The 20,620-nt window shown below is 38.8% G+C and overlaps 1 protein-coding gene across 13 annotated transcripts in view; it reads left to right on the top strand.

Annotated features, from left to right (window-relative positions):
- ROBO2 (roundabout guidance receptor 2) overlaps window positions 1-20,620 on the top strand; it is an 847,836-nt gene that overhangs the window by 790,825 nt on the left and 36,391 nt on the right. For 8 of the 13 annotated variants that reach the window (XM_033051267.2, XM_033051269.2, XM_033051268.2 and 5 more), the window contains 5 exons: window positions 2,757-2,799; window positions 4,328-4,455; window positions 8,718-8,999; window positions 9,379-9,504; window positions 13,815-13,971. In XM_033051267.2, the coding sequence (XP_032907158.1) occupies window positions 2,757-2,799; window positions 4,328-4,455; window positions 8,718-8,999; window positions 9,379-9,504; window positions 13,815-13,971 (736 nt within the window). The remainder of the gene's footprint in view (window positions 1-2,756; window positions 2,800-4,327; window positions 4,456-8,717; window positions 9,000-9,378; window positions 9,505-13,814; window positions 13,972-20,620) is intronic. The other 5 variants (XM_033051273.2, XM_033051272.2, XM_033051271.2 and 2 more) reach the window with 1 other exon arrangement.

Genomic DNA, 20,620 nt, shown 5'->3' with positions numbered 1-20,620 from the left:
CCCTATCCAGCCTCAGGTAGCCCACTTATGGATGGCATCAGGAATATGGGGAGGTTTGTAGTATCCCGGTGACATGGCCACACTTCAAGAGGAATTTTGGCAAGCCTGGTTGATATTCCAAAGCCTTTTACACCAAGCACATTAAATAAATAATATGCTTTCTGGTTTATTTTCTCATTGAGGTTATAACCATGCATTCATTGGTGTACAGGCTGAAGGGTAAAAAAAAAAAAAATTGTTTTCCTTCCTAGCTCCATACACATCACATAAACCAGACTCAGTCTTTCTTAGGAAAATCAATGTCACTGCAAGCTGAACCTTTCTTCTAAAGATGATGTGCATATTTGGAGGGTGTAAGATGATTTAACACAGTAAATTAGAAAAACACAACAGGAAACAGTCCCTACCACCAGGACACACAGAAGAAAAAGGAGCAAATTCTGTGATCTTTGTTTTTTTTCTTAACAATCTCCTGTGCCAGAGCCAACCTGCAGCATTATGGCTCTAGCAAAGATTGTTCTGTCAGTCTTCTTGATGCAGTTCTCATGGCATGCCTGGGAGTTTTTCCATACCTGCCTACACAGAAAATAAAATGTGTCAGGCAAACATTACTGAGATCTCCTGCTAGCTCCTTGATTTCAGCTTTGCTTTATAAAGATACACAGGGATATAAATATTTTGTAGGCCACAAATATTGTTGAGGTTTTTTAAAATTCGTATCACATGCACATTTAAAAACTCACACACCTGTACATGCTATACGAGTGGCAACAAAATTACTTCAAAATAATTTCTGGTAGCTGACAGTCTAAGCAAGAGCATTAATCCAAGCAGTTTTCAGAAAATATGTTTTACTGCTATTCCCTTAGATCTGTAAACTTTATTTATAAAGGTTGTTATCAAACAAGCCTTTGTTTCTCGTTTTCCTTATTTCTTGTCACTTTGACAAATGTAGAAAGTTGGAGAAATGAAGTATTAAATTTGGAGGAGAGGAGGAGTAAGGGAGCAGCATCTACTGTACCATTAGCAAGATACTTGGAAACAAAGCCAGGCAGTACCCACATCTTTGCATAATCACATATGATCTGCACAGCACTTCAGATTATTCACTTTTAAGCAATGAGTGGTAGTCATTTGACAGCCTGTTAGATACCACGTGAATGAAAGTAGCATTGCCTCTAAAATTAATCACCCACAATGTTTTACCATGTCTTGTTTTTCAAAGCAGACCTTTATTTAGTACTTTCCATGCTTGCATTTTGATTTTCTTTTCATTAATTGGTTTGATTACACCCTTTCAAAATTCAGCTATTAACCATTTTGATGTGACATATGACTGCAGTGATTTTCTGATATTGGTATTAGTCTGCTGTGCAGTGAAGGGTAATTAATCACCCTACTATTCTTCCAGCAGAGCTTCCAGAGGGGCCAGTTTTGTCCCCTTTGCTGAATGTACACTGTGAAATTTCCCTAGGAGTAAATAAAGAAACAAGGATTCTATAAGGTACCAGAAGAGTTTTCCCAGTGGCTTAATGTCCTTGCTTGTGTTTTTTAATGAACACAGCATTTCTATTGGCAGTAGTAATTTTGTCTGATTGGAATAGTGTATAATAGAAAGCCTAACCCTGAGTTAGTTTAGTTTGGACTAATACTTGGAAAATCTTGCAAATACTCTGGGACCTATAATTTAATGTTGGGAGCACCTGTCTTACAAAGGTAAATAGTATTTACAAATTAAGGTCTATTTTAAATTAAGCTGGTCACAAACTCTTCCATTCCTCGCTGAAATTCAAACCCTCATCCAGCCAGGGGCCTGTAAGGGTGCAGGTGTCCAGTACATTGATATAATTTAATAGTCTGCCTTATCTATGACAATAAATAATGGGATATTACCACTGAGAACCAGAGTAGTCTGTTGGCCTTGATTCAAAATATTTTCTCAGTGTTTCAGAAAGATCAAATGTTGTCAATTAGCATCTTGCCAGTTGTGTGGGTTTACATATATTGCCCTGAAATGTAATCCTGTTAATAAGATAGATAAGAGAGAGGCTGGTTTTTGTCAAACACGCCTGAATGGAGACATAAAAACAATTGTCTCCCTCTGATTATGCCCTTGGCATCCCCCATGGATGGAAGACTGGAAACACTTTCTCTTCCTGGTGACACTGGCATGTGTGCATTTATGTGTGGGTGCTAGTTCTTAAACTGTACTTCTAATGGAAAAGGTGCAGCTGGATGCTTTTTTCCATCCCTTCAGCTGTAACAGAGCTGCCACCTCTTTGTGTTTGTCCTGGGAAATGACATATTTGTGTGGTGACATTATATTACTGCATTACGACATGATGTTATTAACTCACTGGTGCAATGTCATTATGTACTGAAGCAGAAGCATGCCAAGAAAACAATTTCATCACATGGCTCAGACTTGCAATGCAAAGTCATATGAAGGGGCCTGTGGTGAATTCAGGCCTTTTGCCCAGGTGGCTGCTTTGCCTTGCAAGGTACAGAGCAATCAGTAATGTGGTGTCAATCGGTAATTGCAGTGAAATCCTAAATGAACTGTAGCCCCAATGAGCTTGAGCCTCTTCTTGTCATTTCTGTGCTTTATTATGGGATGATGCCAAGAGACCTCTGACCTCGGACACTGAGCAGTTTGAATTGTTACTTCTAATTATTACTAATTGATTTTTCCCTTTCTTATATGTGTGTGCGTGTGTGTGTGTACGTTTGTTTTGTTTTTTCCAACCAAAACACAGTCACCTTCCAAAGAGGAGATGGAGGACTAATGAGCAATGGAAGGTATGTTTCTTTGCATAAAGGTCTTTCCACTGTGTTTGTTTTTAAAATAAGGGATCTGAAAAATGCAATAGGTGATGCACTTGGGTCATATCCCATCGTTGGGAAGACTGATAGCACTAGGAGGAGTTAAGTAGCTTACCACAAGGTTTAATGACCTATCTGTTGTGCACTTTGGGAGAAGCAAGCCCAGATGTTTCATATCTCCCAGATGTCCTGGAAGAAATGAGTAGTAAATATCACAAAGAATGTGTTCATTTGTTACTGGGATGTTTATTGCATTAATTAGACATTAGCAAATGAAGTTGCTGTTGTTTAAGACTCCTTATTGGCTCCCCCTAAATTGCTGTGAGTGAACAATTACACTTAATCGATCACAAAATAAATGATTCATGGATGATGAATAGGCTGTAGATTGATAGGACTGGATTCCACAACTTTGGCTACTCAATTGAAATTGATAAAAGCTGATAACAGGCCCATATATCCTCATCTATTTTCCCTTTGCCAATATGGAGATTGTAATTAGGCCCTGGTAATAACTTCCAATCTCCTGTTTAATCAATATTTTAGCAAAAAGAGATTAGGCCTAATGAGAGCGAGTAGATGTGGCAAGAATGCGGCTGGGTCGTCTTATTGCCATTTCCATGGAAACCAATGTTTCTCTTAGGGACTGTTCCAGGCAGGGGTCTGTAATGTTCCATGATGGGAGATGTTGCTCCAACTTCACGAGTGCTTTAATAACCCAGCAAAACTGTTTTCATTCAGGACAAAAGGGTGTCTGCAGCAAATGATTTGTTTCCTCTGCTGAACACAAATACAAACAATCCACCTGCCTTGCTAAATTTCTGTTTATCCTGGTGGGAGAGAGACACTGTGCCTTATGGCCTGAGTGTGCCTTCTCTTCCACCCTGCTCCCTGTTTAACACTGCTCTCAAAGCTGGGAGTTACAGGGATATCAGAGCCATGCACTAGTGGCATACACAGATAGCCGTGGACTTCCCATTAATCCTCCTCAAACCTGTTTGCCTCTAAACCATCCAAGAGTGCTCAAAGAAAGAGTTACCAGCCTGTAGATGACAGGCATGCATTTGGGATGCAAGGGAAGGAAGAAATAGTAGCCCAAAGTCCTGGAAATGGCTGATACGGAGCAATCAGTTTGAGTGATGGCTCCCTTGAGGTGGTAATTTATCATTCAGCCCTGGCGTAGGATCCCGTGGTGGTGCTGCCTAACTCCTGTTTCACACAGACAACAGAGTTCATTTGGATTCTGGCAGAGTCACGATGGATGCCTGGTCCCACTTCTACTGACAAAGTTGATTTGTATATAACCTTAATTAACTGCTCAAGGTCTTTAAATCTTCAAAGGGTATACAATTGTAATTTGAAATAAATTAAAGTCTCCTAAACTGTTAGCTACCTATGGTGTTAGAAGAACAGTAATATGCCCTTTTCCATCACTGCTTGTCTCACAGATACTGTAATTTTATATATATTTGTGTGTATATCTCTTTTTCTTATTCTGCTTCAGTCGACCAGGTCTGTTGAATGCCAGTGACCCCAGTTATCCTTGGCTTGCAGACTCTTGGCCTGCCACAAGTCTGCCAGTAAATAACAGCACTAGTGGACCCAATGATCTTGGGAATTTTGGTCGTGGAGGTAGGTTTTCTTTTATTAAGATATTATAAAATTATATTATTATTACTATATTTTATTAAGATATTATAAACCAGGCTTCAATTAGTTAACATCTATGATGAATACTGTACAATATTTTTATCATTATAGTTCTTTGTGCTTCTTTCTTTCTATATTTGATTGAAAATTGACTTTAAAAATGTTCCTTTCACTTTATCTCTTTTTACTGCTTTAAGATGTTAAGTCTAGTTTGTAATTTGCCCTGCAGTGGTGAGACAGGGTCTGCTTATGATGTCACGAGAAATGTGTTTGTGTCCCAACCTCATTCCCTTTTGTGTGGAGATGAGCAGTGTGCCATGCAGGGCAGTACAGCCAGGGATGGAGGATGTCCATAAGAGCAGAGGGGAACTCTGGGGATACAGGAAAGATGTTCCTTCAGCAGAAGGACATGAGAACTTTGTTGCTGTCACCTTACCCATCCTCTTCCTGCTGAGGGCCTGCTCTCAGTCTCAACTCTGAAGAGAACCTCAGAGGTCTTAAGCAACTTTCTTTTACATTGAAGGAAAATATACATAAAGGGAATTATTTAGATCTTTTAGGGGTTTGTTTCCATTTTGACTTGAGAAAGCACCTTTGAGGGAATGAGGTAAAGATGTGTTGATACAATGACAAATCTTTAGAGGGGTTATTTCCTTTCAAACATTTAACTCAAATGGGAATTTTAAGATGTGAGATTGAGGTTCTTCAAAGTCATAGGAATATTCACATCTCTCTGTTGCTTCCTTGGTTTCTGTGATAACAGAATTCTGCATGCTGGTCAAAAGACTTCCTAATGTAAATGAGTATATAAGTATTTTTAAGACATAGATAAAAATCCGGACAACCTATGCATCAAAAACGTATTAAAATGCAAGAAAAATCTATAAAACCTCTAAACTGGTAAATATGAAAAGAATTCCGTTTTGGACTCTACCAGAATCTGCTCTGAAGACCATCCCTCCTACTGATTATACATCCCCATGAAAAGCCTCCTGCCTGTGGTTTGACTACTGTGACTTAAAATTACAACAAAACACACTAGATTTATATTCTGTATAAAAATGTTGTAAAGTTCTTGTCAAAAATATTTAAAAGTAAGCAAAACTTTTGATAATATTTACAAGGCAACTGAATTTCTGCCAGCTGCTTTGTTGTGAATATCTGGAAAATAAAACCCTTCAGTACTTTTCCATCTTTTCTTAAGCTCACATAATACAGAAAAATTACCATTTTCTTTTAGCATTTGGCTCTATACAACTGGAATTGGAAGCATTTTTAAAAAAATTTGGCCTCAATGTGCATGAGGCATAGGTCCAAATTCATGCAAGAGATACAATAGTTACGTTTTGAAATTCAGCAGCTTAATTCCACACATGATCTTTGCAGTTGAGCTACAACTTTTATTCTGGGTGGTTTGGGATCAATTTCAGCTATCTGTTTCAGCTGCTGAGATTAGATGTTTCTGCATTAAAGATGGATTAGGAGTATTTTAACATGTATGGGTGAAATATTAAATATATAGATAGATCTTTAGGGCTCTTTTACTGGTTAAAAGGTCTGTGATAACATAAAAGTTCTGTAAGAATTTCAAAAAGAGTAAGGTGGCATCAGTCACCCTGGACACTCAGAAGCTGAGGCAGGCAGTCCTAAAATTTCCCTTAAGAGTGAAATCCACTGTCCTAGATAGACATTTGGGAGCAAGGCTTTTAATGGGAAACACAAGTTAGGCTCAGAGTCATGTAAGACCACAAAATGGTATTGCATCTCCAAGGCAGCGAGAAAGAGCTTCCCTGCACAAGTATTTCAGCGCTGTTTCATCGTTCTCAAGAGTTACAAGCAAAAGTCAGATTTTGGAGAGTTTTGGGGGAAGTCTCCAGTGGGAAGTGTATCCTCATGTTTGGTCTGTAAGGTCCAGTGTGGTGTTTTTGCTATGTCAACTTGGTGGGAAAATCATACTTGACTTTTACTAGGTGACTATGGCACTTTGTAAAATCTCTTCTTAATAGCTCACTGATGCCTAAATGTATACATCTCACTGAGGTCAAAAAGGTAATTCATGCTTGTACTGAAAATTTCCAGAATGCCTGGAGAACCTCAGCTTATCAGTAAGAAGGACTGCAAGTCCTTGGCTGCTGGGCAGCTATGCAGCTTCCCTTTCTAGTGTGTGCTTATGAATAGTTCTCCATTTTAAAATGACTGTACAGAGATGATACCTCTTCAGTTGCCAGAAATATGCTCTAAAAGACAGATGTATGTCTGAGTACCTCAGAGATGAGCATTTTGCTAGTTTTTACTTCTTTGAGTCTTCAAATCCATCACAGACAGGTTGAGCTGGATTTACTTCACTTTATACATCAACAACAGAATTTATTTACTAAACTTCAATCCATTATACTTTGATGGAACCAATTGTGGAAAGGAGAAATTTTCATATTGTGGATGAAATGCAAGAAAGATAGGACTGCACTTGTCTCTCACATCTCATGCTGTATTTGCACACAGATGCATTTTTGTTTGTGTACTGCCCCTGGAAAGCACATTGCATATGTGCAGATAGCAACAGCATGATTTTGAAATATGGGCTGTAGTTTAAATTCACTGTAATTTTTTTTTCACTTGCAATTTATCTGCAGATACAAGTTAATACAATTAAATTTTAAATACTTGATTGTGCCCATTTCCCTGCTGTATGCAAAACCAGATCATACTGATAGACCCAAATTTAATCTCTCTTTCTGCAGTGTCTCTGCTGAGCATTTACTATTGCCATAGTTATTGTTAATATTATCGTGCTGCCCTGAGACTGAAGATTTTATTAGGGTCCATGTTAAAATATTCACTGTAACACACCTGAATGCAAAAGAAAATAGTTCTGTGATCTAAATGCTAATCCCAGGGGCAAAAAACAAAACTAAACCCTAAAAAACACAATGAAAGTGAACAAAAAATACCAAATCAGTGTGAGGAGACCATGATGTCACATCTCATTGCTGGCTAAGTCTTTGAGACAGTGAGAGAACAATTGTATTTCCTGTGGTTGCACAAGACCCACATCTGGGTTTGGAACTGATCCTAAACCCTTGACTGGGTGCAAGAATCATCTTTTCTTTCTGGGGTTTAAGGTACATAAAAAATGGCTGTGGTCCCTGGAATGGGATCTGAACATCCTCAGTATAGGAGTATGCATTATCTCAAGTATGATCTATCAGTTGGAACCTGTATCTGCCATCTGGCTGTAGAAAGAAAATGGCATATTAAATGAGGGATTTTTTAAAGAAGTACATTCTGGAATTGATTCAACTTTTCAGAGTCTAAATGAATTGTAAAAATAGTACCATTTGATATATTGACCTCTGAGAGAGCAGGAAGGAGGGTTATCTGCTGAGCTGAGCTGTGTTTCTCCTTGGGACATCATGCCAGTCATCATTAGATTCTTCACACTTCACTGGTCTCAGTTTCTTGACTTAGTATTCCACCAGCAAGAGTCACTTCAGTGTTTAGTAAGGAGAGAGACTGCCAATCTAACTGATTAAAGATACAAATTGCAGTATGGGATAGGATTCAAAATGTGGAGAAAATTCAGCAGATACTTAGTTAAATATGCTGTAATGGTTTTCCGGTAAATGTACTGAAGTTTTTGAACAAGTTGTTCTCCATTATCAACATCACTTTGCCATTTTGAGGGACTGATCACCCAAATCCCTTCAGAATATCAGATTTTCTTTCATGTGTCGGGAACAGCTTGTTTTTGTCAGGTTTTGCTTTTGTTGAAAAGCAGAAATGTACTGGCTAATGTCAAAAGTAAAAGCTTCGAGGAAATCAAGGTGATGCCCTGAAAAAATTACTTTGAGAGTTTTTCTACATATTTGCTGGGCAAGTTCCCTCTGCTATTTGTAAATTCTCTCCTTTCATCGTTTCCCTGAAGCCCAGACAGTTTCATTGGTTCTGACATAGAGTGAACAATTGAAAACATTCTTCAGTAGAGAAATATTCCAAACTTCACTTTCACAGTTGAAGGTATGAGGAGGAAAAAAAAAAAAAGATGGTTTTAGGCAGTGAGACGTGAAGGACAAGTGGTAGGCCTGTCACAGCTGTTGATAGCTTGGCGATGGTTGTACATCATCTTCCCTTCGTTGGCTCGTGGACCTGTCTCAGCTGAAATGCAAACGTGCAAAGTGACACGTTTATTTCTCAGCTCCAACCTTGGTACTTCCTGTGCTTCAATGATTTGTTTCATTCCACAGATGTGCTGCCACCAGTGCCAGGGCAAGGAGATAAAACTGCTACCATGCTTTCTGATGGAGCTATTTACAGCAGCATTGACTTCACCACCAAAACCAGCTACAACAGCTCCAGCCAAATAACTCAGGCTACGCCATATGCCACCACCCAGATCCTGCATTCCAACAGCATCCACGAGCTGGCTGTCGATTTACCAGATCCGCAGTGGAAAAGCTCAATTCAGCAAAAAAATGACCTCATGGGATTTGGTTACTCTCTCCCAGACCAAGGCAAAGGCAACAATGGTAATTATAGCTCTTATTTTCCAGAGCCTTTGGCTTTGTGTACTGTATCATCTGTGCATGAATTAGAAAATTCTTTTTAGCTCTGTGAGACACTGTTTGTGTTAACCTGAACTAATGCTTGCACACCTTTGCATGCATGCTGAACCTCACTGGATCACAAAATACATCGCACTGTGCTTTTAATGCTCTTTGTCCTGTGCTACTCACCAAGCCATCTGCCTTCCATTAGGCTAGGGTAGGTGTACCTTTAAAAATATCCAAGTTAAAACCTGCCACCCCACCCCATCTGCCCTTGACTTGCTAACTGCATGTGTCGCATGTGCTTGTGCTGTCGACTAATCCCACGATGCCACTGTGACCTCTGCCGTTTAACCCTTAGCCTTGCTTTACATCCCTGACTACCGGGTGGCTGAGGGCCTGGCTAATAGATTGCCACACAACCAGTCACAGGATTTCAGCACCACCAGCTCCCACAACAGCTCCGAAAGGAGTGGCAGCCTCTCAGGTTGGTTCCATCGCCGTGTGTAGGGGAGCGAGGGACGGAGGGGTTTTGGCTCGCCAGGGAGGCAGAAGACCTCCCAGGCACCAGTTGAGGATAACCATGAGAGTTCCTGCCCATCAGCAAACAATGCCACCTGGGATCTGCTGAAACAAAAAAGCCTTTTGCAGGACCTGCTCGGAGATAACTGGAGAGTCCTTCCATGTGAAGCTTGTCAGCACAGCTGCCAGCCTCACCTTGTCACATCCTTTCCCTGACACCATCTATGGAACAAATGTATTTCTGCATTCATCCTCAGTGTATAGGTCTCCCCACACTGAACTTCATGAGGAAATTATTATTTTTGTTGAGTTGTTAACAGAGCTCCCCACTCCCACAAGCTGTTTCTATATGCTGTTCCTCAGTGAAGCAGCTTGGAAATAGTTGTAGGGCCCTGAAAGGTGGCTGGGGTTCCAACAAATTGTGCCAAGTCTGCATACAAACAGGATGTAAATTTTATATGTGTGCTGCATGTTCTATTGGAAACATGATGCATTTTCATCAGATGAAAATGATCATAGTACGTGTGGTTGTGTATTATATCTGAACACTCCCTTTTTTTGTTGGTTTCTTTAATTTTGCTTACTTGTTGCTTATGTTGTGTATAGTTGTCTTTTTTTTTCTGTCAAGACAAAAACTGAAAAGGCAGCAGTTAAGATGAAAATCTGTGATTTCACCTAGCTGAAATATGAGAGCACTGGAAGGATACTTTTGATATTCAGAATATATCCTCAACTTTTTGAATTTCCAGTTCAAACTGGAGCAGTCCTCCCAGTAATAGACCATACCTAGAAATGGCTTCTTTATGTCAATTTAAATGATTATTCAAACTCAATCTTGAGCTAGGAAGCCTATAATCATTGGTCCAAACTCAAATACCCAAATGTGTTTGTAAGTTTTGTGTTCTCAAGGCGAGCACTAGCTGATTTGACTGACACGAAAAAATAGGTTTATGGCATTGTCAGAGAGGTATCTGGAAGCTGAGTTCGTGACATATTTCAGGACAGGCTCTTGTTCCTTGCATGTGAGATATATTGACAACCAGCTTTGGAAATCGGCTTGCTCCCTGGGCTGCATGAAAATGCAGAAATTGATGTACTGAGGTACATACATGTCAGGTATCAGAGGGCTGTATCACACTTTAGATATGTTGACAGCTAAGGCTGCCTAAGAATCTTCTCAGAAAATAGGAAGTGTCACTGGAAAATGCCCATTGATCAAAAGCTGGACTTTGATCAAATATTTCAAATGCAACATATTCTGTGTAGTGTTTCTCAGTCAGAAGTGAATTTTCTGATGACACTAGGAAACTTGTGGTTATAGTCAGTCTTTCTATGGCCAGGGCACTTTTGTTGTGACCAAGGCAGCTCACAACTGGATGCCCCAGTGCTCAGATGAGTGTCAGATTATTGGACTGCAGAGTCAGTATTTTGCTCTCCCTTGCCCACTAATTATGCCTTTGATAGAGGATAATTATGTCTGTAATACACAAGAAACTGGGGGAGACCTTCAAACAGTCTGATAATTAGAGCATCACTGGAGTCAGAGACCAGCTTTGATTACGTAGTCCCCATCAGGGTGAGCAGGGATTTGTTCTCTCACTTCCTTGGTTAGTACTTTAAGTACTACTTATTATTCTGAATAAGTTTCTGTCTCTCTTACATGAATGTCATGAGAATTCCTATCCCACTGTGGAATGGAAAATAGCTAAAACCTCAACTGCTTTATGAGGCAGGGAAATTTTGTAGCTAGAGTTTGCACAGATTATGTCTGTGCTATGATCAGCAGCCCAACTGGCAAATTCTTTCTCCAGCACCTGATTCACCTAGAGATTTAAACAATATAATTGAATTTCAGTGTGAGGAGACATTGAAGCATCAAGCATCGTTGCTATGGGGAAATGAGGCTTTGGTGCATCAGTTTTCAAACATAAATCAGGCTTTATGTGTTTGGTGTCTGTCCCACCAGTCTGACACTGGAGTAACTCTGCCCATGGGGACAGAAATCTCCTACCCAACTGTACTGTGTAGGCTTCTTTCCCTACCAGCAATGACCTTGGAGTTCTCTTCTTTCATTTCTTAATATAAACAAGTCCCTTGTCTCTCTGCTTCACTCCTTCTAATATCTCCATTATCTCTAATTTCTCTCTTGGAAACCCCCAAAATCCAAGTGACTCCCATACTAGCACTCCACACGTCCAACCTACATTTTACCAGTCTCCTAAGATTATCAAGATGCTACACTTCCAAATTCTTCCTCTCCACCTCAACTAATCTCTAAGCTGAAGTTGTTCTTTGCATTTCCCTTCTCCATGTATTCCTAGTTTAAATCTTCCTGCAACACAAAAACACATGCATGTGCTTTTCTCCTAAAGCAGCCCCTCCTGCCTTAATTCTTGTTGGCTCCTACTACTGCTGACTTTTTAAAAATTTCCCCATGTCCCACAAATTAAAATTAACATACTTCCTTTGCACTGTTCAGTGATCCTATTCCTAACTCCATTTTTTTTTCCTTACCTGTGCTTTGAAAGTTTCATTTTCCCTCCAGAAGTTTCATGTATTTGTTCCTCTACCTCCATTGTCACTGGGGTTTCTTTTCACTGGTGAAAATGTTCTTTCCCTTTTCAAGAAAGCTGCCCTCTCTGCTAGGCTGCAAATGGAAGGAAGAACCTGTTCTTCATCCAAATAGAAGCAATATCAGCTCAGTTCACACATAGTGAATGACAGGATCTTGGCTGGACTTACTATAAATACTCCAAAACAAGGAAGGAAGAGCTCTGGTCTGGAATTGAGTAGAGGAAAGCAAAGTGCTTCCAGCCAGGTCGATTAGAAACAATTCTGGACCTGTTGCCTGTCTCTAGCAGGCACAACAGGAGATGAAAAGAGGTCTTGACTACTTCTGAATCACAGAATCACCTTTTTCTTCCCTCTCTATTTGTTCCTGTTTTCATCCAGCTGACATTTGGAGGTAACAGAAGAAAGCCACCATCTCACAGACAAAAAAGTCCCATGACAGGGACTTGTCTCTGTTGCTAGAATTGCACTTCCTTCTGTGTTCCTTTCTGCCTAGTTAGAGTCACGACAAAGAGGGCAGTGCCTGCCAGTGCACATCGTGCCACCCTCCCTGACCAGTCAGTTGTGGCTTTCTTGATTCTTTGATTCATTTTTACATGAGGGTTTTTTTTATAAATCATCAAGAGATGTCAGTGGGTGATCAGACTGTGCTTTCTACAGCAGGCCAGGGATGAGTGAGAGCACTCCCACTCTGGGTACCCCACTGAAAAGGCATCTGACAAACCATTCCTCCACCCAACAAAGAGTTTGAAAGCCACAAGGAAACGCCAAAAAATAGATGGGTCCCCAAGCAGTCAAGGGATTCGAAATGTTGAGCCATTCTTCCTCTTAATGAATTCCTGAGAAGAAAAAGAAGTCAGGGCAAAATGAAAGAAGCAAAGTAAGTGGGATGAGAGCTTTCTCTGTAAGATCACTCTCCCACAGCTGGAAGTGTCTCAGCTGGAGAAGTGGATGCAGGGACAGTAAGAGAAGAGCAGAGGGTTTAACCAAAATGTGTTGCTCACTTAATTTCTACCTCAGGCATTAGAGCTGTATATCAGAAATAGAACCTCTTCTCCATAGTGCCACAAGATATTTGAATCCTGTGAAACAGTCAGTTCTAATACATTGCACATGACGTCCTGCTCTTAAAAAAACCCCAGAAATTAGGAAATTCCTATCAACAAAACCCTGTTTCTTTTGTTTTGATGATTTACTCTTTTCTTAAAAGTTCTTGACTCCAATGACAATTTTTTTGGATGGTTTCCTTAACCTCTGTGTTTTCCAGAGAAAGTGATTATGCAAAACTGTGTTATAATCATGCTGGATTCTGACATTAATTTGCTGTTTTATTATAATTTTATCTAAGAGTGTATTCAAGAAGTTATAAAGTGCGCATGAATAAATCAGGAAATATATTTCTTATACAGGAAAACCTGTCTTTCCTTGTTTCTGCACTAATGTGGTACAGAGGTTTAAAAATAAGTGATTTTCAGTAAATATTGGGAATCTTTTCCCATTCTATTATTACTTTGTAATTATAACCTGTATTATAACCCTGTGACAGCATTAGCACATTGATGCTGATTCTGCTGAGATATAAATAAGTCTTCTTTTTTGGGGCATATGCTCTGGAATCAGAATTCTGTCAAAGAAATATAAATAGCTGGCTTTTTATTCCACATTATAGCTCTAACATTTTATTTTTCTTTTTTGGATTTGCAGGTGGCAAAGGAGGGAAAAAGAAGAAAAACAAAAATACTACCAAGCCCCAGAAAAACAATGGTTCAACCTGGGCCAGTGTCCCCCTCCCACCCCCTCCTGTGCAGCCACTTCCAGGCACAGAGCTGGAGCACTATGGGGTAGATCAGCAAGAAGCAGGGTAAATTTTTTTTTTCTTTTTCTTTTGAAGAAAAATCTGTGATTTGCAGAAATTAGTCCTTTTCTATTTTTTTTTTTTAAATTTTGCTAAGTGAAAATATTGTTCTGCTTTGTTAAAAAAAAAAAAGAGAGAGAGAACACCTTATCCTGTAGACTTATTCAAGGCTATGGAGGAGGAATGTTTGAACAGCTCCTCTGGATAGTGACTGAAGATGGAAACAAAAGTGACCTTGCTTCATCATCATGTAGGGCTTCAGTCCTTTCTCATGCTGAGAAGTATCTCACTTCACAGGTAGTTTATATGAATTCTGGGATTGTCTGCAGCTGATGGGACTCAGAGTGAGTAAGGATGACATAATCTGTCTCTCTGTGTATTTTTTCACTGCTTTGATGTTTAAAAATATTAGAGCCAACAGAACACAAAAAAACCCACCAAATTGGATTAATTTTTGAAGATCAACCAATGGATAATAATCTTCTCATCGGCTTTTAGAAGAAATTTCACAGTTGAGAAAGGCATGCTAATTGTAGGCTTTTTTTGTTATTGTTCAAACAACTTTCAAGTTTCTGGAACCTTCCACATAATTTTGCATTGCTCAAACTTGTTCTCAAGGACACAAAATCACACAAGAAGTGCTAAAGGAGAGGAAAGAGACATTTCCTACACAGACAACAATTATGAAATGCTTTTTATAAAGTGTTATTATGTGATATACCAGGTTATCAAACTCTGGAGGTGAATCAGACTATATAAAAACATAGTTTGCTGTGGGTAGCTCTGTTGGAGCCTTTGAGAATAATTGTTCTATCAGGGACAAATTCCTGTCTGTTTCAATACATGGATTAATCAATATTTCCTAAGAATTAAACATTTTTAAGAATATATTGTAATAGCTTTACTGAATAAAAATATTTCAAGTGTTATCTCAATGTAATTGTGAATTGATCATTACTACTTTCATAATTAAAAACTAGAAAAATTCCATATTGTTTCAGTTTATACCAACTCCTTTGATTCTTAAAATGAGCAATGAATGACTAGTTATGTTAGTCAGTAAGGTTCTTTTTTAAATTAAGGTCCCATTCAGAGTTAGAATTTCAAAGTAATGAAAAATGAATGACCTTACTGATTGTGAGCATTGTTTAAATCTCAAAGCAAAAAGTTCATATAATTATTGTCTTCTGTATTCTGTTATAAGAGGCTAAAATAAATTTAAAATTGTTTCACCACATAATAATTTCGTCTTTATCAGTTTATATCCTTAAAACACGTGTGCAGCCATTTCACTAAAACACTTATGCAATAGCAGGCAAACCACTAGGATTTTCTTCAGAAGAATGAAATAGCATGAAAGGTAAATGGAAATACCTTCTAGAGAATTCTCTTGTGGTACAGGGCTTGACTCCTCAGTTGCATAAAGCATCTGTAATTTAGCAATAAGGAATGATGTTGGTCACCAAGACAACATTGGCTATTTAAGGAGAAGGTAATCACCAGCCTCCAGGTTCACAACCATTCAGACTTGGCTTTTCCTCTGATTATGTTTTGAATTATTCTTCTCTGGTTTTTGTAATGTCTCATTAGCAGTGGTGGTAGCAAGACCTTGTAACATGCATTTTACCAAACACAGAAAAAATGAGAAGGCTGGGTTTAGAGTTCTCAGTCTGGAGCTACAGTAATTTGCAACCACCTTTGATGAAGACTGAATTTGCAATGCCCATACTTTCTCAGGTTGCTTCCAATACTAATGGTCCTTCTGTATTTAAGGGTTGATCTTGTTCCTGTGGTTTTCAACATGCTAAAAGGCAAAGAATTTTGTACTACAGTCCTTATGTTGCCTTTAACATGGACATACTGGGTTTAAAAAAAGCCACATTTTTAAAACAATTTTGTTCTTCTTGGTTTGTTTACTCTTATCTGTGACAAGTTCAAAGTGTTTTAATTTTAGAATTAGTTACTTGCAGATGCAATTATATTATGAATTACAACTGAAAAATGAGCTTCCAGTCAGAAAAACTGAACATTTTAATGAAAGCCTCACAATATGATACAAAATTTGAATGTTTAGAGCAACAAAGCAAGGAGGTCAGCATCTAAACAAAAACTTGCTTTTCTGTGTGTCTTCCTATAGCAGTTAAATTCAAATGTGAGTTTCATTGGCATATCTCCGAAAAACTCAAAAAGTTTGTCACCTAGTTTTGTTTACTAGTGATTAGTGCTAGTAGCCTTATAAGGACTAGTGGGCTTTTAAGTTGCAAAAGATAATCAACAATAGCAAGTGATATAAAAAAAATAAATAAATAAAACTGAAACAGTTTACTTAACCTATCACAGAAAAAATACACTCAGTACTCTGTACTGTCTTCTTCCCAGAAACACTAGGGTTGGCATTTGCCTCCATTTTTCCATAAACTGCAGAAGGAAAAATGAATATCTTACTCCAATTAGCCCTGTTATATAATGTGGTAGCTTTGGGGATCTCTTAGAATCCTGTTTAACCTCAGCAAAGAGCCTGTGTGTGCCAATTAAGTTTCACTTTTCCTATAGCAGCTCCCAAACTGACACGCTCCCTTTCCCACCCTTTTCAGAGAAGATGATTTTGCTTGATTTTATGTAAACTTGACAGTAAAGAAATGCTCATTTCTTGCTCATTATCTTTTATTTTTATTTTTCACCAGTAATATGCATGATCTTGAGCCAACCCAGTAAAGGCAGCATGTTGTTATTTGGTTATTTCTATTTCTTGCTATTGATTACACCTCAGAATGGAATATTAGCTGCTGAGTGTCAATATATTTGATACTTATTGTCTGTCTTTAGGAAAAGTAAAGGGAGTAGTACCTTTTGCTTCAAAAGTCGTTTTTGGTGAGTTCCAGGGAGGGAAGTTTCATTTGTTGCAACAGTATGCATAATGAAACACAGTTTTTACAGAATATGCCTTATATCTATCACCTTTATTTTATATTTTGAAGGAACAAATCTATTGGTGCAATGAATCGAGCTTTTTAACAGTAAAAGATGACTGTAGAATAGAAGTGCTGACAATACAATAAAACTTGTTAGAAAAATAGAGACTCATGTATGTTAACAGGAACTTATTAGGGTCTTAATTATAATGAAATTACAATCAGAGGTTGCTAATGAAGTTAAGGCACTTAGATTTCAATAAGCGTACTTGAAAAACGTTGCATTTTCACCACATTGGATTTACTCAGAAAATGAAGATGAACAAAGATGTGGCCAACAATCACCAGATGTTTGTATAACTGTATCACTTGTGTGACATTTAGTTAGTATGTAGTTGCTAGGTTTGGGAGTTTTTATTTATTTTTTTGGAGCTTTTATTTAGTTTGTTTCTTTCTAAAATGAAGGTTATGGCTTGTGGCTTTTCAGACACCTGACATTAAGAAGATGAAGGTTCTTGTACCTGAAATCTTGAATCTCAATGTCCTGAGCTTCAGGCTTGGGCTGCTTTCCATTTCAAACAAAATTTGGGTTAAGATACGGTACTTGTGCAGAAACTTTTCACTAAGAAACCTCTTTACTAAAAAACCTTTTTGCTATCAAGCTGAACATTTGGGGATTTGAAGCGAGCAGGGTCAGAAGGCGAGCACATCCAAAGCTCATTTATTCATCATTGAAAAGTCACCAGGGAGTGTCTTTTTCCCCTGTCCCTTTTAAAGAAGCCATTATAGCAGAGCAGGAGGTTGAGAGAGCAAAAGGAAGAGACAGAAGTGCTGCACTGCACATTTTTAGCAGCATGTTTTAGGATGGACCCTTCAGCCTTGGTTGTGAATGTTTTGAGTAAATATTGTTTGGAAAGACAAATTACAGCTGGTGGTATCTCAATAGTTTGCTAAGAATGAGTATGTGTCATGTAGCATTTTCTTAAATCTCTGTGTTATGAAAATGGTAATGATCAATCACTCAACCTCTCCTAGAGGCCAGATGTTAAGAAGCAGTCTGTATTTTCACTTCTGTGCTCATCTGCGTTTGTGTATCTACAGTAATTTCACGATTATAAGCCGCACCATTTTGACTAAAATTTTGGTCCGAACCCAAAGTGCGGCTTATAATCAGGTGCGGCTTATATATGGACAAAGAACGAAAAGTTGCTGTTTTAGTTTGGAGGACAGGTGTCTGCTGAGAAAGGCAGGAGTTCTCTTTGAAATGGAGAATGCAAACCCCCTCTCTCCAAATTATTATAATTTTGAAATCAAGGGGCTTTCAAGCAAAAATATGGGAATTAGGAATAACAGTTCTTTTCTAGGGAAATTAAAATAGAAATACAGTACTACAAAGAAACAAACTCCAAACCCTGACACAGTCAGAGTACTACCTGGCACCCCATCAGGCAGGGTGTTGGTAGCAGTCCCATTAAATGGTGATTGCAGTCCCCTTGCAGTGACAGATGTGGCTCAGTTGGAGCAGTGCTCCTGTACAAGGTGCAGTTTCCCTCCAGAGGTCCAGTGGTGATGTGGAGAAATCCGGTTTTCCTCTGGAGTCCAGTGGAGAAAGGGGCTCCCTTAGTGTCCCAAAACCTCTGTTTTTATCTTGGTAAGAAATGTTGGGCTCTTCCCCCTGGCTGGAGCAACTTTCAATGGGATGCAGTAATTTTATCAGTCCCACAGTGGGACTCAATGGGCCATTACCAGACAATGACTCCCTGGAGGAAGGATGGGGTGTGAAAAGATAAAGAACAATGCCCTGCCTGGTTTCAATGGATGGCCCATTAGCAAATTATCTGCCATTGAGATAAGGATCACTGCCCCCACCCTCAACAGATGGTGATAGAACAGATACCTTTTATCACACTCTGTATTGTAACATGCGGCTTATAATCAGGTGCGGCTTATGTATGGACAAAAACCAAAAAGTTGCTGAAACCCAGAAGTGCGGCTTATAATCAGTGCGGCTTATAATCGTGAAATTACTGTATTTATGGTTTTATCTGCATACATAGAGATTTAAATTTCTACAAATGTAAATTACCAGATATATCCTCCATGGACTTTTGGATGATTAAGTCAGGTTGTTTTATCTGTCCTGAATCTGTGCATTTAAATACAGACTACAGACTTCTTAATAAGGAAACAGTAGTTTAGTTAATTTAAGAAATCTTTGGGTTTTGTTTTTGTTTTTTTTTTCCTGAAAGTAAATGTTCTGTTCATAATACAGGTTTTGCAACTTCTCCATCTCAGTGTTCCCAGCCTTTTTATAACCTGGCTTCACACTTGAGAAAATTGACAGTAATTCATTTTTCTCTGGGAAATTGGTAAATCTTTCCTTCCAAATCAGAAGCTTTAAAAGAGTATTTTAAGCTGGTTTGAGAAATTAACTGTATAGTGCAGTGCACTGCCTGCCTGCATTGCAGAAGAAAGGACCTTGTCAGCAGTCCTTGAAGGTGGGAAGAAGATAAAGTGACTTGGCAGATGCTTGGGAAATGGCCTTTAGAGTGTGTGATGGTTTGACAGTGAAGGAGCTGTGAGAGCTTGTGGTTGTCTGGTTGCTTTTTGAAAAAAAAAAAAAAAAAAAAAAAGGCAGCTGTGTGTATCCTGAGTTGTTTTGGAATACACCAGGAGTTAAGAAGAAATGTGTGCTCAAGGGACTGATGCCTGACTGGTTGAAGATGGAAAAGTAGACAGTTGAGATTTGAGTGGTGTGATTGTCAGCAAAGCTGTGTACAACTGAAGTAGTGTTCAGATTAGGGAATTACTCTGGGGAGATAATGCCCAGGGAATGACCACAGTCACTAAGGCCTATCCACCTGGAATGATGCCAGAGTCTCTTAGGGACAACATCCCAGGATGATACTGTAATACAACATTGGATTGACAGGTCCTCTGATGAGTACAGAGACTGAAAAGAATTGACTTGCTGGTAAAACTTGTGTAAGAAGTGGCAATAAAATAAAAAGCTTTTGTTTCTAGCACCACCCCTTACACCTTTTGTATAAGGCAACAGAAAACAATAAACTATCCCAGGATACCTTTTATGTCTGAAGAGAGAAGAATTTGGTATTCAAGAATGCTCCTAGTGGTTAATCTTTCCATTTACTTTGGGCAGGTGTGTTGAAAGTGTTCAGAACTGTAGCACTGTCTAGGTAAGTCCCAGTACAGATTGGTTAGGAGGTGGGGTGCTGGCAGAGCTGTCAACATGTGTGCTAATGTACTTTATCAGCTGGTGCTGTGACACAGCATATGCTTGGGGTCAGTGCTGCTGTGACATGGATGTATTGCACATCATTGGAGATATCCATGTGCAAGGTGGTATTTATGAGCCAAGTGTAGCTTTTTATTTAAGCTGCAAACCAGAGACAAATGGTAAATTTATAGACAGATAAAGGGGAGGATGGAAGTAAATGGATAATGCTCTTGGGCTCATGGTGTGACTCTTGGGGATGGTGCTGTGCAGGACCAGGAGTTGGATTTGGTGATTTTTGTGGGTCCCTTTCAACTCAGCTTTTTCTGAGATTCTGTGAAATAAGTGCTACTATATAAAGCTTGCTCTACCTTTTAAGAATGCTGCTATTTTCATGTCCAGGTCAATATTCATTCTCCTACGTTAATGATCTTGGAAATTAGTTAGTTCATTTTTGTTGTTGATTGTGGTGTAACATTATCTAATCACCATTAATGAATGTGATAAT

Source organism: Catharus ustulatus, chromosome 2 (assembly GCF_009819885.2).
Source record: "Catharus ustulatus isolate bCatUst1 chromosome 2, bCatUst1.pri.v2, whole genome shotgun sequence".
Classification (NCBI taxonomy): domain Eukaryota; kingdom Metazoa; phylum Chordata; class Aves; order Passeriformes; family Turdidae; genus Catharus; species Catharus ustulatus.
The sequence above is the reverse complement of the archived record's forward strand: the minus strand, read 5'-3'. Positions and strand labels throughout refer to the sequence as shown.